The 14,535-nt window shown below is 35.4% G+C and overlaps 1 protein-coding gene across 1 annotated transcript in view; it reads right to left on the bottom strand.

Annotated features, from left to right (window-relative positions):
* The window catches only part of LOC133652645 (inactive phospholipase C-like protein 2), a 357,479-nt gene that overhangs the window by 296,332 nt on the left and 46,612 nt on the right, over positions 1-14,535 (bottom strand). Inside the window, exon 9 of the mRNA XM_062051612.1 lies at positions 2,565-2,652. Within this exon, the coding sequence (XP_061907596.1) occupies positions 2,565-2,652 (88 nt within the window). The remainder of the gene's footprint in view (positions 1-2,564; positions 2,653-14,535) is intronic.

The raw sequence follows: 14,535 nt of genomic DNA on the forward strand, positions 1-14,535 counted from the left end.
AACGACATTACTGAAACAAATGGCTGCTGGTGCGATTTGCCGCTTCACTTGACACTTCCGTGTTTGGATTACAGTTGAGTGCATTGAAAACATTAAAAAAATGTTACTCTAACTGCTTTAGTGAGATGGGGTAAAAGCTCAGCAGAAAGGAAGGAACAAGGCAGGAAGTGAGTTTACATAATTCACCCAAGGAACTTTAATTATTAGAGAGATCCGGTCGGACGGTTTTTCACGGGACACATTTCCGGCGTTGTTGTTGCACTAGTGAGTCACGGATGAGGAGACGCTGCTCCGTTATTGATTGAAGTAAAGTCTGAATGTCATTAAAACAGTTAGCGCCATCTTTTGACACGTCTTCCACTCCCGTCCTTGCACGCTACACCGCTACAACAAAGATGACGGGGAGAAGACGCCGTCGAAGGTGAGCCACGTAAATAAGACCGCCCACAAAACGGCGCATCCTGAAGCGACTGTCAGAAAACAGCTTGAAGATGGTCTGTAAAACATCATCTACGCAACATTTTGACCAAAGAACCACAATTACATGTTATGTAGATCACAAGGAAGTGTTTGTTAGAATAATTATGTATGTGTTATCACACAACTCTTATGCTTAAGGGCCGTTGCTATAGTTAGTATCAATTGTGCTGAAATTGTATTTTTCTTTGTCTGTGCAAAGCTGGCAATCCAAAAGATTGCAAGCCAGTCTTGTATCAGTGTCTGTGTCCAGGAACGGCCTGCTGACTGCCAAGGCCGAACACCGCCGTGACGCAGACAGAGCAGAGACAAGGCGATATCACCAGTGTCAACACATTTGCATTTCTTGTATAATCATATATTGTGTCTAACTGGAGCTGTCGAGATTACCCCCTTCCCTCAGCGACAGCTTCAATGATGTAACCAGGGACCTCCCAAATAAATAGAGGAAGCACGCGGGCTGGACTTTTAGAACGTAGTTTGGATCTGCAACTAGAGTGCAGCCTAAAAAAACGTGTCTCCTCAATTGAGCCAAATTGAACTCTGTCTCTGCATGATTCCTTGCTTCTCGTCTGTTTAATAGATGTCATCAGTGTTTGAACCTGACAGTGTTTTACATTGAGAAAAAAGATAATAATATGCCCCCTATAATCTGGTGCGCCTTTTGTACAAACCCCGTTTCCATATGAGTTGGGAAATTGTGTTAGATGTAAATATAAACGGAATACAATGATTTGCAAATCCTTTTCAACCCATATTCAGTTGAATGCACTACAAAGACAAGATATTTGATGTTCAAACCATGGTAACGTTGCTTGGATGGCAACATATGTTGCTCCAAAACCTGTATGTACCTTTCAGCATTAATGGCGCCTTCACAGATGTGTAAGTTACCCATGTCTTGGGCACTAATACACCCCCATACCATCACAGATGCTGGCTTTTACACTTTGCGCCTATAACAATACGGATGGTTCTTTTCCTCTTTGGTCCGGAGGACACGACGTCCACAGTTTCCAAAAAAAATTTGAAATGTGGACTCGTCAGACCACAGAACACTTTTCCACTTTGTATCAGTCCATCTTAGATGAGCTCAGGCCCAGCGAAGCCGACGGCGTTTCTGGGTGTTGTTGATAAACGGTTTTCGCCTTGCATAGGAGAGTTTTAACTTGCACTTACAGATGTAGCGACCAACTGTAGTTACTGACAGTGGGTTTCTGAAGTGTTCCTGAGCCCATGTGGTGATATCCTTTACACACTGATGTCGCTTGTTGATGCAGTACAGCCTGAGGGATCGAAGGTCACGGGCTTAGCTGCTTACGTGCAGTGATTTCTCCAGATTCTCTGAACCCTTTGATGATATTACGGAGCGTAGATGGTGAAATCCCTAAATTCCTTGCAATAGCTGGTTGAGAAAGGTTTTTCTTAAACTGTTCAACAATTTGCTCAGGCATTTGTTGACAAAGTGGTGACTCTCGCCCCATCCTTGTTTGTGAATGACTAAGCATTTCATGGAATCTACTTTTATACCCAATCATGGCACCCACCTGTTCCCAATTTGCCTGTTCACCTGTGGGATGTTCCAAATAAGTGTTTGATGAGCATTCCTCAACTTTATCAGTATTTATTGCCACCTTTCCCAACTTCTTTGGCACGTGTTGCTGGCATCAAATTCTAAAGTTAATGATTATTTGCAAAAACATTTTTTTTTATCAGTTTCAACATCAAATATGTTGTCTTTGTAGCATATTCAACTGAATATGGGTTGAAAAGCATTTGCAAATCATTGTATTCCGTTTATATTTACATCTAACACAATTTCCCAACTCATATGGAAACGGGGTTTGTATGAAAATAGACCTGAATACACCGGTTCATCGACAGTGCAACTTATGGTCCGGAAAATACGGTACATTATGAGTTTTTATTATTATAAGACTCATATAAGGCTTTTAATTTTTTTCCGACTCCAGACAAATTAGTTTTTTTGTATTTTTGGTCCAAAATGGCTCTTTCGACATTTTGGGTTGCCGACCCCTGAGCTAGGGCATTAAACTACCGTCGTCACCACTTCCCACGCCACTCACCATGTTCCGGAAGTGAGCGCTGAGCGTGCCCGTCGTCTGGTGGTACTCCATCACGCAGTTGTTGTTGAGGATTTCTCCACTGCTGTCACTGAGGGGGGGAAGGGGGGGTAAAGACAGAAACAGAGAAACATTGTACTTTACTATTCTGTACGACATTTTCTCAGATGCTAACAACATGTTCACTTCTCAGGGCATTGAATCGATCGCAGCTGGACTGCTCGGTTCATGCGCTCAGACGTAAAAAGGGCTTATCTAATCTTCGAGGATGGTTCTGGATCCAACGTATTTATCCTCTTAGGAGGGGACATGCCACAACGTACACCCACAAGAATTGATTGATTGATTGCATTGAGACTTTTATTAGTAGGTTGCACAGTGAAGTACATATTCCGTACAATTGACCACTAAATGGTAACACCCGAATAAGTTTTTCAACTTGTTTAAGTCGGGGTCCACTTAAATTGATTCATGATACAGATATATACTATCATATATAGCAGGGGTCACCAACGCGGTGACCGCGGGCACCAGGTAGCCCGTAAGGACCAGATGAGTAGCCCGCTAGCCTGTTCTAAAAATAGCTCAAATAGCAGCACTTACCAGTGAGCTGCCTCTAATTTTTAAATTGTATTTATTTACTAGCAAGCTGGTCTCGCTTTGCTCAACATTTTAAATTCTAAGAGGGACAAAACTCAAATAGAATTTGAAAATCCAAAAAAATATTTTAAAGACTTGGTCTTCACTAACTGACAAAGAAACAGATAACAAATTTGGTGTCCAGTTCAAAGTGTGACATGATTTATTTAAACATTTGAGAGTTGACTTTTGTATTTTACATGAGTTATTATTTGTACAAACATGGTGCAAAGTAATTCAGGATTTGTTCAAAAATGTTAGTGGCTAGCTAGTTAAAATGGGATATTGTGATTTCACAAGACTGTCTTAGAAGTGATCATTTGAAAATGTTCAATTTGAAAAATGTGCACTTAGAGAAAATATAAAAATAAAGTGTTGCATATTGATATTTAGTGAGAAATCATTAAGATGATCAGTGTTTACACAAAGATAAATATCATTAATTATTAATAATAACATAGAGTCAAAGGTAAATTGAGCAAATTGGCTATTTCTGGCAATTTATTTAAGTGTGTATCAAACTGGTAGCCCTTCGCATTAATCAGTACCCAAGAAGTAGCTCTTGGTTTCAAAAAGGTTGGTGACCCCTGATATATACTATCATCATAATACAGTCATCACACAAGATAATCACATTGAATTATTTACATTATTTACAATCAGGGGTGTGGAGGGGGGTGAGGATATGGACAGCAAGTAGTGGACATAGAGAGAGAGACAGAGAGAGAGAGAGAGATCAGAAGGCATAAGAAAAAGTATCTGCATTTGATTGTTTACATTTGATTATTAGCAATCCGGGGAGGGTGTTAGTTTAGGGTTGTAGCTGCCTGGAGGTGAACTTTTATTGCGGTTTTGAAGGAGGATAGAGATGCCCTTTCAAATGGTTACGCTCTTTTGTGGTGCAAAACGAAATGTGCTGTCCGTATTTACTTTAAAGCCACATGTTTGCCATTCATGGGAACATTTTACAAATAAAAACACAATTGTGCGATAGGTTGGCTTTTATTCCCCATTGTTGCCAACCTTGAGATGGAGGACATGGCTCCAAGCTCCTTTCAGCAAACAGCACAAAGAAGTCCAAGCCTTCACCCAGCACCCAAGAAGGGCAAAAACGTCACGTTCATACTGTTTTTCTTGAAAGCAACTACCCACAAAAGTAGCAACTTTTTCCGATGTTTATGGAGACATGTAAGCACGTATTACTCTGCAGTGAATTAGGGCTGCAACAACTAATCGATTAAATAGATTAAAATCGATTATTAAAATAGTTGCCGATTAATTTAGTCATCGATTCGCATGCGTAGAGTTTTTTTTATTTATTTTTTAAATAAACCTTTATTTATAAACTGCAACATGTACAAACAGCTGAGCAACAATAATCAAAATAAGTATGGTGCCAGTATGCTGTTTTTCCCCAATAAAATACTGGATAGGATAGAAATGTAGTTTGTCTCTTTCATCCGATTATTAATCGATCAATCGAAGTAATAATCGACAGATTAATCGATTATCAAATTAATCGTTAGTTGCAGCCCTACAGTGAATGTTGTCAACGAGCCTCTCCTCACAGTCGTTCAGGAGCCTCGCGCAGCAGTCCCGGCTGCAGTCACACCAGAGAGGAGACGACACTTCACCGCATCTGGACTGCAAATGAAATGCCTTTGTTTACGGAGCAAGATGTAAATGTCTCTTCACCGCCGCGCTGAACATTAAACACTGCAACGCAATGTCACCACCTGCAGTCCTTTGATCAAATGTAATGCTGCAGAACAAAACTGATTAAAATTCATGCAAATGAGGCAAGGACATTGTGGAGGGAGGTGTGGCCAGCGCGCCTGCAGGAGCAAAGGTCACCGCTTCTGTCTATGGAGGACGCGCACCATCGGATAGGGGCGGGGCATTGGCTGACGGCGAGACACAGCTGGCAGGTGATTAGATTTCACAGGTGGTACAAATTAATCTAATCATCTGATTGTCTTTAACAGTAAGCGGCCGGGAACAGGAGGAGAGAGAGGATACGGACGTGGCTGAAAAGTTGCGTCCTGCTGGAGAGAAAACTTGTGATAAAATCTATGTACATTAAGTGTATGTCAGTGGAACCGCTAGGAAGCGACTTCCACAGACATCATCTAGCAACTTTTAGAACAGCCAGTCAAAGACAAAAAGTTACTCTTTTTAGTACGTCATTTAGTGTAATGGTGGCAGTACCCTCCCTACATGTCGAGGTTAACAGAAAACCCACACATACTGACTAGGGATGTTCCGATCAGGGATTAATTCTGATCATCAATAAGTGAGATCGGCCCATACCAATTCCGACCACATGTAATAACTGTACATTTTTCAACATATTTATTGTGAGTGCTATTAATAGAGTAACAATATCAACACGATAGTTTAACTAGTTCCTTATTCTACATACAATTGTGTGAGAAAAACAAAGGCAATAGTACACAGTAACTCAACAAAAACTATCTATTGCTGATTGAAATCCTTTTTGCCCACAAAGTCCTCCTGTGTCCAGAAAATAATTCCCTGAATTTTTAAACAAAAACAAAAATATATATCTACTTTGACGGAATAAAAATATTGATTTAATCACTCGAGTATCGATAATTATGGAGCGTAATAACTGCCAAAACTCCACAAACACCAACATTTTTTTTTTTTACTTACGGCCAATGATTTGCAAGTAATTTCCTCATTTAAAAGTTAAAAGTTAAAAACTAATTTCTGCAAGTAAACAAAACTTTATTGCAAACAAAACATTTTTCTGCAAGTAAAAAAAAAGATTTGCATATATAAAAACAATTTCCTGCAGTAAAAAAATGACTTGCAGGTATAAAAAAATAATTATTTCAACTAAAGAAACAAGTAAAACTAATTCTGCAAGTAAAAAAAACAAATTGCAAGTGTAATTTTTTTTTTCTTTATTTAAAAAACGATTCACAAGTAAAAAATACTTTTCTGCAAATAAAAAAAACTATTCTTGCATATAAAAACTATTTTCTGCAACTAAAAAAAACTATTCGCAAGTAAACAAAACAATTTCTGCAAGTAAAAGAAAAACGATTCACAAGTAAATAAAAAACATTTTCTGCAAGTAAAAAAACCGATTCTTTCAACTAAAAGAAACAATTTGCAAATAAAACAAATATTTTCTGCAAGAAAAAAAAAGTGCAAGTGTAATAACAATATTCTTTGATTAAAAAAAAAATCACAAATAAAAACATATTTTCTGCAAGTAAAAAAAGACTTTGTAAGTATAAAAACAATTTTCTGCAATAGAAATTTTTTTATTCGCAAGTAGAAAAATAATTTTCCTTAAATAAAAAAACGATTCGCAAGTATAAAAGCAATTTTATGCAAGTAAAAATAAAATTCCCAAGTATAAATGTTTTTCTTCAATTAAAAAAAACATTCTCCAGTGTAATTATTATATATTTTTTTTAATTAAAACTTTTGGCAGTATTATTGTTGGTTGTTGGGTTGAAGTTTATTTCAAACATCTACACAGCTACAACATGATACGTTAAATATTTTACAAACATTAATTTGTTTTAAATATTAAATGTTTTCTTTACAAATTATACCTACTGAAAAAGGAGTAGGAAGAGGCAAAGATTATTTAATCCAACTTTTTCACTTCATAGCTCGTAATTACTAACACATATGTTCACTTCTGTTCTAATGTTCCACCCTTAACGGAGTGAAATTACAGGATGCAGTAAAATACAAACATATTATATTTTTGGCGGACGGCACCATGCGCAAATAACAGTAGCTCTTACGGCCTTATATTGACTCAGCAGTACCACCTGTCGTTGTAGAGTGTGAATTACGGGTGCGCTGAGTGCAAGTGAGTGGATCGCACTGTGGAAATTTACTGCCAAAAGTTTTAGCTTGAAGAAAATTGTTTTTATACATGCAAAGTTATGCTTTGACACCAAAGGAGATCCCAAAAAAATATATGTTGTGTCTCGCTATCTTAGCAGTTAGCTTAGCTATTACCATGCCTGCTCCTGGTGTGTAACATGTTTAGCCTTGTCCTAATTTTTGATAATGATACTTCAGATATTGAGAAATGCAGTTTACTTTCTGCTCAGCCGCTCCCAGTCTGTGGATTGCTCTCCCTGACCACCCGAGGGCACCGCAAACTGTGGATGCTTTTAAAAAAGGCTTAAAACCCTTTTTTTTTTTAAAAAAAAACAACCTTTTTTTTTAGATATATGCATACTAGTTTTAGCTATTTGGCTGTTCTAGTTTTTATTTTTATTAATTTGTTTTATTATCTTTAAATTTTTTTTATTTTATATACACTGTAGCACTTTGAGGTTGTTTACTCAATGTAAAGTGCTTTGAAATAAAATCTATTATTATTATTACTTTTTTTCCCGTAATGGAAGTGATTATTATTAGCTTAGTGGAGCCGCAACACACTCCAAATAAATATATTATCAAAAATAAATAAATAAATAAATAAATACAATATCAGGCACGGGGTGATCAGTGTTTGTGATCGGTACTGAAAAACATTAATCGGCAAATGTCGATCACATACTTTTTCAAGAAAATTTTCCCGATACTGATCGGTGGCCGATCAACTGGAATATCTCTATAACTGACCAATACCCACTTTCAGACACACACACCCACTGGAGCGTAAACGGTCAACAAAACCGAACCAGAGCTGATAATGTTCCCACCAGACCACAGGACAAGGTGTAAGACCACAAGCATCTGAGGGAGCCCCTCAAAACTTGTGGGCCCCTCAGCTGATTGTACAAAATAATGCAATCTCATTCCAGAAAGAACAAAAACATTTGGATAAAAGATGACAGACACAGTAAAATGATCATTCAGGCCAGAAGAAGGTTTATATAACACAAGATTCTGGGACACTTCAAACCTGGTAACACCCTGAGACAATGGCTGGTGAACACCAAAAACCAGACACCCCACACCCAGAAAAACTATCTGTTGTATAACTCTGGTCTGGTGCACTGATTCATATGTTGTGGAAACCAAGCAACCAAACAAAATATTCAGGTCAAAACTTAGCTGTCTACCTGAGCATGCACTTCAAAGGCAACCAGCACTCTTTGGAGGACAAACAACCGCAAGCTAGAGAGCTCTCAAAGTGGGCGGTTCAATGCAAATACTGACAGTAACAATACCAAGTATATAATGAGGTTGATACTACAGTGGTTAGATCGATAATTTTTATTATTATGCCCTTTGAGACACTTGTGATTTAGGGCTATATAAATAAACATTGATTGATTGATTGATTGATTATCAAAAAATATTTTGTCCTTGTTGATATTGTTTGTAAACTAACAAAATAAGTCCTGGGCACAGGAGGACTTTAGTGACAAAAACCAAAGGATATGAAATTATTCAAAATGGAATTGATATTGTGTTTTTGTCTGATTATAATTGCGATCAGAAACTGAATCATTCAATGATCTTTAAAAATTTAAATTATGACCGTTGGTTTGCCCCCGTAGCTACTTGGTATTGGATCGATACTCATATTTGTAGTATCGCCCAAAAGTAATGTAAAGTATTCAAACAACAGAAGAATATGTGCTTATTATATTTTAACAGAAGTGTAGATGGAATATGTTAAAACTAGGGATGTCCGATAATATCGGACTGCCGATATTATCGGCCGATAAATGCTTTAAAATGTAATATCGGAAAATATCGGTATCGGTTTCGAAATTATCGGTATCTGTTTCAAAAAGTAAAATGTATGACTTTTTAAAACGCCGCTGTGTACACGGACGTAGGGAGAAGTACAGAGCGCCAATAAACCTTAAAGGCACTTCCTTTGCGTGCCGGCCCAATCACATAATATCTACGGCTTTTCACACACTCAAGTGAATGCCATGCATACTTGGTCAACAGCCATACAGGTCACACTGAGGGTGGCCGTTTAAACAACTTTAACACTGTTACAAATATGCGCCACACTGTGAACCCACACCAAACAAGAATGACAAACACATTTCGGGAGAACATCCGCACCGTAACACAACAGAACAAATACCCAGAACCCCTTGCAGCACTAACTCTTCCGGGACGCTACAATATACACCCCCCCCCCGTTACCACCAAAACAAAATTAGGCATAATAATGTGTTAATTCCACGACTGAATATATCGGTATCGGTTGATATCGGAATCGGTAATTAAGAGTTGGACAATATGGAAATATCGGATATCAGCAAAAAAAGCCATTATCGGACAAAAATATTATTAATCTACTTTTAATATCTAGTTACATTCTGTTTTAACTAGAGATGTTTTATTTTCTCAAAAACATTATTAATCTACTTTTAATATCTACTTACATTCTGTTTTAACAAGAGATGTAACTAGATATTAAAAGTAGATTAATAATATTTTAGAGAAAATAAAACACAATGTGTTAATTTGCCCAGATCTGATCTAGTGGTACACCAACGAATGTTTTTTTATTTTATTTTTTTTATACAATTTTTATTTATTTTATTTTCATTTTTCTGCTTGTATTTCTTTTATTTGTTTTTATCGTTGTAGTATATGTTTTTCTTCTGTGATATGGATCCCCCCGGGTCTGAAATAAGTGACTATAATAATCACTTAATTAAATATTCTAACACAGTGTTACTGTTCAAACTGTGTGTAATGCTACAGTGGCCAAACTATTTAATATAATTGTTAAATACAACCTCTGCCTTGTTTTTAATGAATATTTAGGCCCACTACGCTACTGTATTTCAATGTTGGTCGTTGCGGTGGTACTTGGAGAGCCAGGTTTAGTCCTTGGTAAAATAAAGTTTTAAAACAGTTGTTTTATTTTCTCAAAAACATTATTAATCTACTTTTAATATCTACTTACATTCTGTTTTAACTAGAGATGTAACTAGATATTAAAAGTAGATTAATAATATTTTAGAGAAAATAAAAATTATTTTCTCAAAAACATTATTAATCTACTTTTAATATCTACTTACATTCTGTTTTAACTAGAGATGTAACTAGATATTAAAAGTAGATTAATAATATTTTAGAGAAAATAAAAATTGTTTTCTCAAAAACATTATTAATCTACTTTTAATATTTACTTACATTCTGTTTTAACTAGAGATGTAACTAGTGAAGTGAAGTGAAGTGAATTACATTTATATAGCGCTTTTTCTCAAGTGACTCAAAGCGCTTTACATAGTGAAACCCAATATCTAAGTTACATTCAAACCAGTGTGGGTGGCACTGGGAGCAGGTGGGTAAAGTGTCTTGCCCAAGGACACAACGGCAGTGACTAGGATGGCGGAAGCGGGGATCGAACCTGCAACCCTCAAGTTGCTGGCACGGCCGCTCTACCAACCGAGCTATACCGCCCACTAGATATTAAAAGTAGATTAATAATATTTTAGAGAAAATAAAAATTATTTTCTCAAAAACATTATTAATCTACTTTTAATATCTACTTACATTCTGTTTTAACTAGAGATGTAACTAGATATTAAAAGTAGATTAATAATATTTTAGAGAAAATAAACATTATTTTCTCAAAAACATTATTAATCTACTTTTAATATCTACTTACATTCTGTTTTAACTAGAGATGTAACTATATATTAAAAGTAGATTAATAATATTTTAGAGAAAATAAAAATTATTTTCTCAAAAACATTATTAATCTACTTTTAATATCTACTTACATTCTGTTTTAACTAGAGATGTAACTAGATATTAAAAGTAGATTAATAATATTTTAGAGAAAATAAAAATGATTTTCTCAAAAACATTATTAATCTACTTTTAATATCTACTTACATTCTGTTTTAACTAGAGATGTAACTATATATTAAAAGTAGATTAATAATATTTTAGAGAAAATAAAAATGATTTTCTCAAAAACATTATTAATCTACTTTTAATACCTACTTACATTCTGTTTTAACTAGAGATGTAACTAGATATTAAAAGTAGATTAATAATATTTTAGAGAAAATAAAAATTATTTCCTCAAAAACATTATTAATCTACTTTTAATATCTACTTACATTCTGTTTTAACTAGAGATGTAAGTAGATATTAAAAGTAGATTAATAATATTTTAGAGAAAATAAAACAACTGTTTTAAAACTTTATTTCACCAAAGACTAAACCTGGCTCTCCAAGTACCACCGTAACGACCAACATTGAAATACAGTAGCGTAGTGGGCCTAAATATTCATTAAAAACCAGGCAGAGGTTGTATTTAACAATTATATTTAATAGTTTGGCCACTGTAGCATTACACACAGTTTGAACAGTAACACTGTGTTAGAATATTTAATTAAGTGATTATTATAGTCACTTATGTCAGACCCGGCGGCATCCATATCACAGAAGAAAAACATATAGTACAACGATAAAAACAAATAAAAGAAATACAAGCAGAAAAATGAAAATAAAATAAATAAAAATTGTATACATTTTTTTAAAATAAAATAAGAAACATCCTTTGGCGTACCTCTAGATCAGATCTGGGCAAATTAAGGCCCGCCGGACATTCCCAAATGATTATTTTAGATCTTTAAGATGGAAACTGTAGCTGCCATTGTGATGTGCAGTGATGTTTTCTAATGACTAAGTATTTCAATGGTTGGAATCTGCGCTTTTGCATGATGTACTAATTACTCAGACGAGGCACCAAGCAGTTTGGGTGGGGAGCGTTTCCACGGAGTGTTTCCAGAGCGGTCAGACTGAAATGCGGGTGTCAGGAACAGACGCGGAAGGAGACTTTTACAACAAAGTTCTAAAGCTTAGTGATATGTCAGATATATCCGATTGTAGGTAGGTTTATTTTTTACAATTCGCGTTCATATTTTGCTGTGTTTGTTGCATTTCGTTTGTAAAATATGTCGATCATATGTTGTCAATATTCAGTGTTTTATCCTTCATAGTAATTTTGTAAATCCCACATTCTTTATTTTCATGTACATTCTGGGTGTCTGATTCAGTAAAAAAAATGAAAAAAATCCATTCTGTTTTTTAAGGCGGTCTGTCCAGTGTTTCCCACACATTCATGTATTTGTGGCGGCCCGCCACGAAAGAATTACGTCCGCCACAAATTTCAAAAAATAAAAATAAAAATAAAAAATAAAAATAATAAGAATAATAATAATAATAATAATAATAATAATAATAATAATAATAATAATATTTTTTTTTTTTTTTTTTTGTCCTCTCCAGCTTCTCAGGCAAAACATATAGTTGATGTAGATGCCCATATCGGCTGTTCAGATTTACTTTACAAAAGAGAAGTGTAGGATACTTCTCTTGTTGCCTTATTTGTATTTGACTTTATTAAATGTATTTATATTAGAAACACAACATGTGTATATAACAAAGGGTGCAAAGTCTGCAGGCAGTAGGAAACACATGGTTAAGTGTAGGGAGTAAAACTGATGGCAGTCTAAAGTTCAAGATTTTTGGAGCTCTTTGTTCAGTGGATCAGATGTTTGATGAAGCTCTGTGTCTATCTACCACCACTACTGTTTTCTGTTTATTTGTTACTGACTGTGGCAGGACACCTCTGCCTCTGTTTCACTTTATGTTGCTGGTAAATAATATGGTTGTAGTAGTAGGCTAAAGTTAAATTATTTAGTATGCACTAATTAAAGGGGCAGAGCTTTATGAGACATTTTAGCTTTTATATTCTATAAGATATATTTTTTGTAAGAACCACAATTAATAAATATATTTCAGTGAATAACTTATTGTTCAAATCTGTATACAAATATGTACATAAAGTGTAATTAGTAATTATATTGTAAAATGGATGAATGGATGGATGGATGGACGTTTAAAACAAAACTGTTATTATTAATTAGTAAGTATACATTTTTTGAGCCTTTTTAGAGAAAATCATATCATTGTAGTAAATTATGCAAATTACTCAATGACCCCGCCCATAGCCACGCCCCCACCGCCACAGGTATCTTGGCAGTTTATGGGAAACACTGCTGTCATAACGTTTTTAGCTTTCAATCAGACATTATTGTGGGTTTATGTATTTGGTGTTCCTAAAAATCAGATATACAGGCCCCCAGACACATTTTTTTCTCTAAATTTGTCCCCACGAGTCAAAATAATTGCCCAGGCCTGCACTAGATGAAGCCTGCGTACACAGTTTGAGAAGCAATGAGTTACTGCATACGTCAGCAGCTAAATTAGGAGCCTTTGTTCCCGGTTTTTAAATACTTCCTTTGTCACTCACATGCTATATATAATATAGTGTGCTATATTGTTATCGCAGAAGGCTGCAATATACGTATAGTAATATCGATTTGAGCTCATATCGCCCATCCCTAGTGGGATCCATACTTGCCAACCCTCCCGAATTTTCCGGAAGACTCCCGATTTTCAGTGCCTCTCCCGAAAATCTCCCGGGACAACCATTCTCCCGAATTTCTCCCGATTTCCAGCCGGACAACAAGGCACGCCCCCTCCAGGTCCATGCGGACCTGAGTGAGGACAGCCTTTCGTCACGTCCGCTTTTTCTCCATATAAACAGTCGCGTCATAACATCTACGGCTTTTGGAGAGTGCACAACTGCGCACACAACAAGAAGGAGACGAAGCAGAAGGACGAAGAAGAGACAGTCGTGTCGACGACGAGTAAGAAAAAGAAGTACGCTTGCAAGTCATCGGAGAGGGTGTTGACCATGGTTAGAAAGATAGTGACAGAGAATAGAACGAGGATGGACAATTCAACCCTAAACTCACTGCTTTCCTGCAAATTAAATTTCACAGATGCTGCCCATACCTATGCTCCTTCAAAGGCTGTGCTACTGGCTGCAAAGCATTGCACTTTCAAATACAACAATGAGTAGAGAAGTGTTATGTGCGTGTAGATGTGTAAATAAATGAACACTGAAATTCAAGTATTTCTTATATATATATATATATATATATATATATATATATATATATATATATATATATATATATATATATATATATATATATATATATATATATATATATATATATATATATATATATATACATGTATATATATATATATATATATATATATATATATATATATATATATATATATATATATATATATATATATATATATATATATATATATATATATATATATATATATATATATAAGGGCTGCAACTAACAACTAATTTGATAATCGATTAATCTGTCTATTATTACTTCGATTAATTGATTAATAATCGGGGACAGCGTGGCGAAGTTGGTAGAGTGGCTGTGCCAGCAATCGGAGGGTTGCTGGTTACTGGGGTTCAATCCCCACCTTCTACCATCCTAGTCAC

This window comes from Entelurus aequoreus, linkage group LG06 (assembly GCF_033978785.1).
Source record: "Entelurus aequoreus isolate RoL-2023_Sb linkage group LG06, RoL_Eaeq_v1.1, whole genome shotgun sequence".
NCBI lineage: Eukaryota > Metazoa > Chordata > Actinopteri > Syngnathiformes > Syngnathidae > Entelurus > Entelurus aequoreus.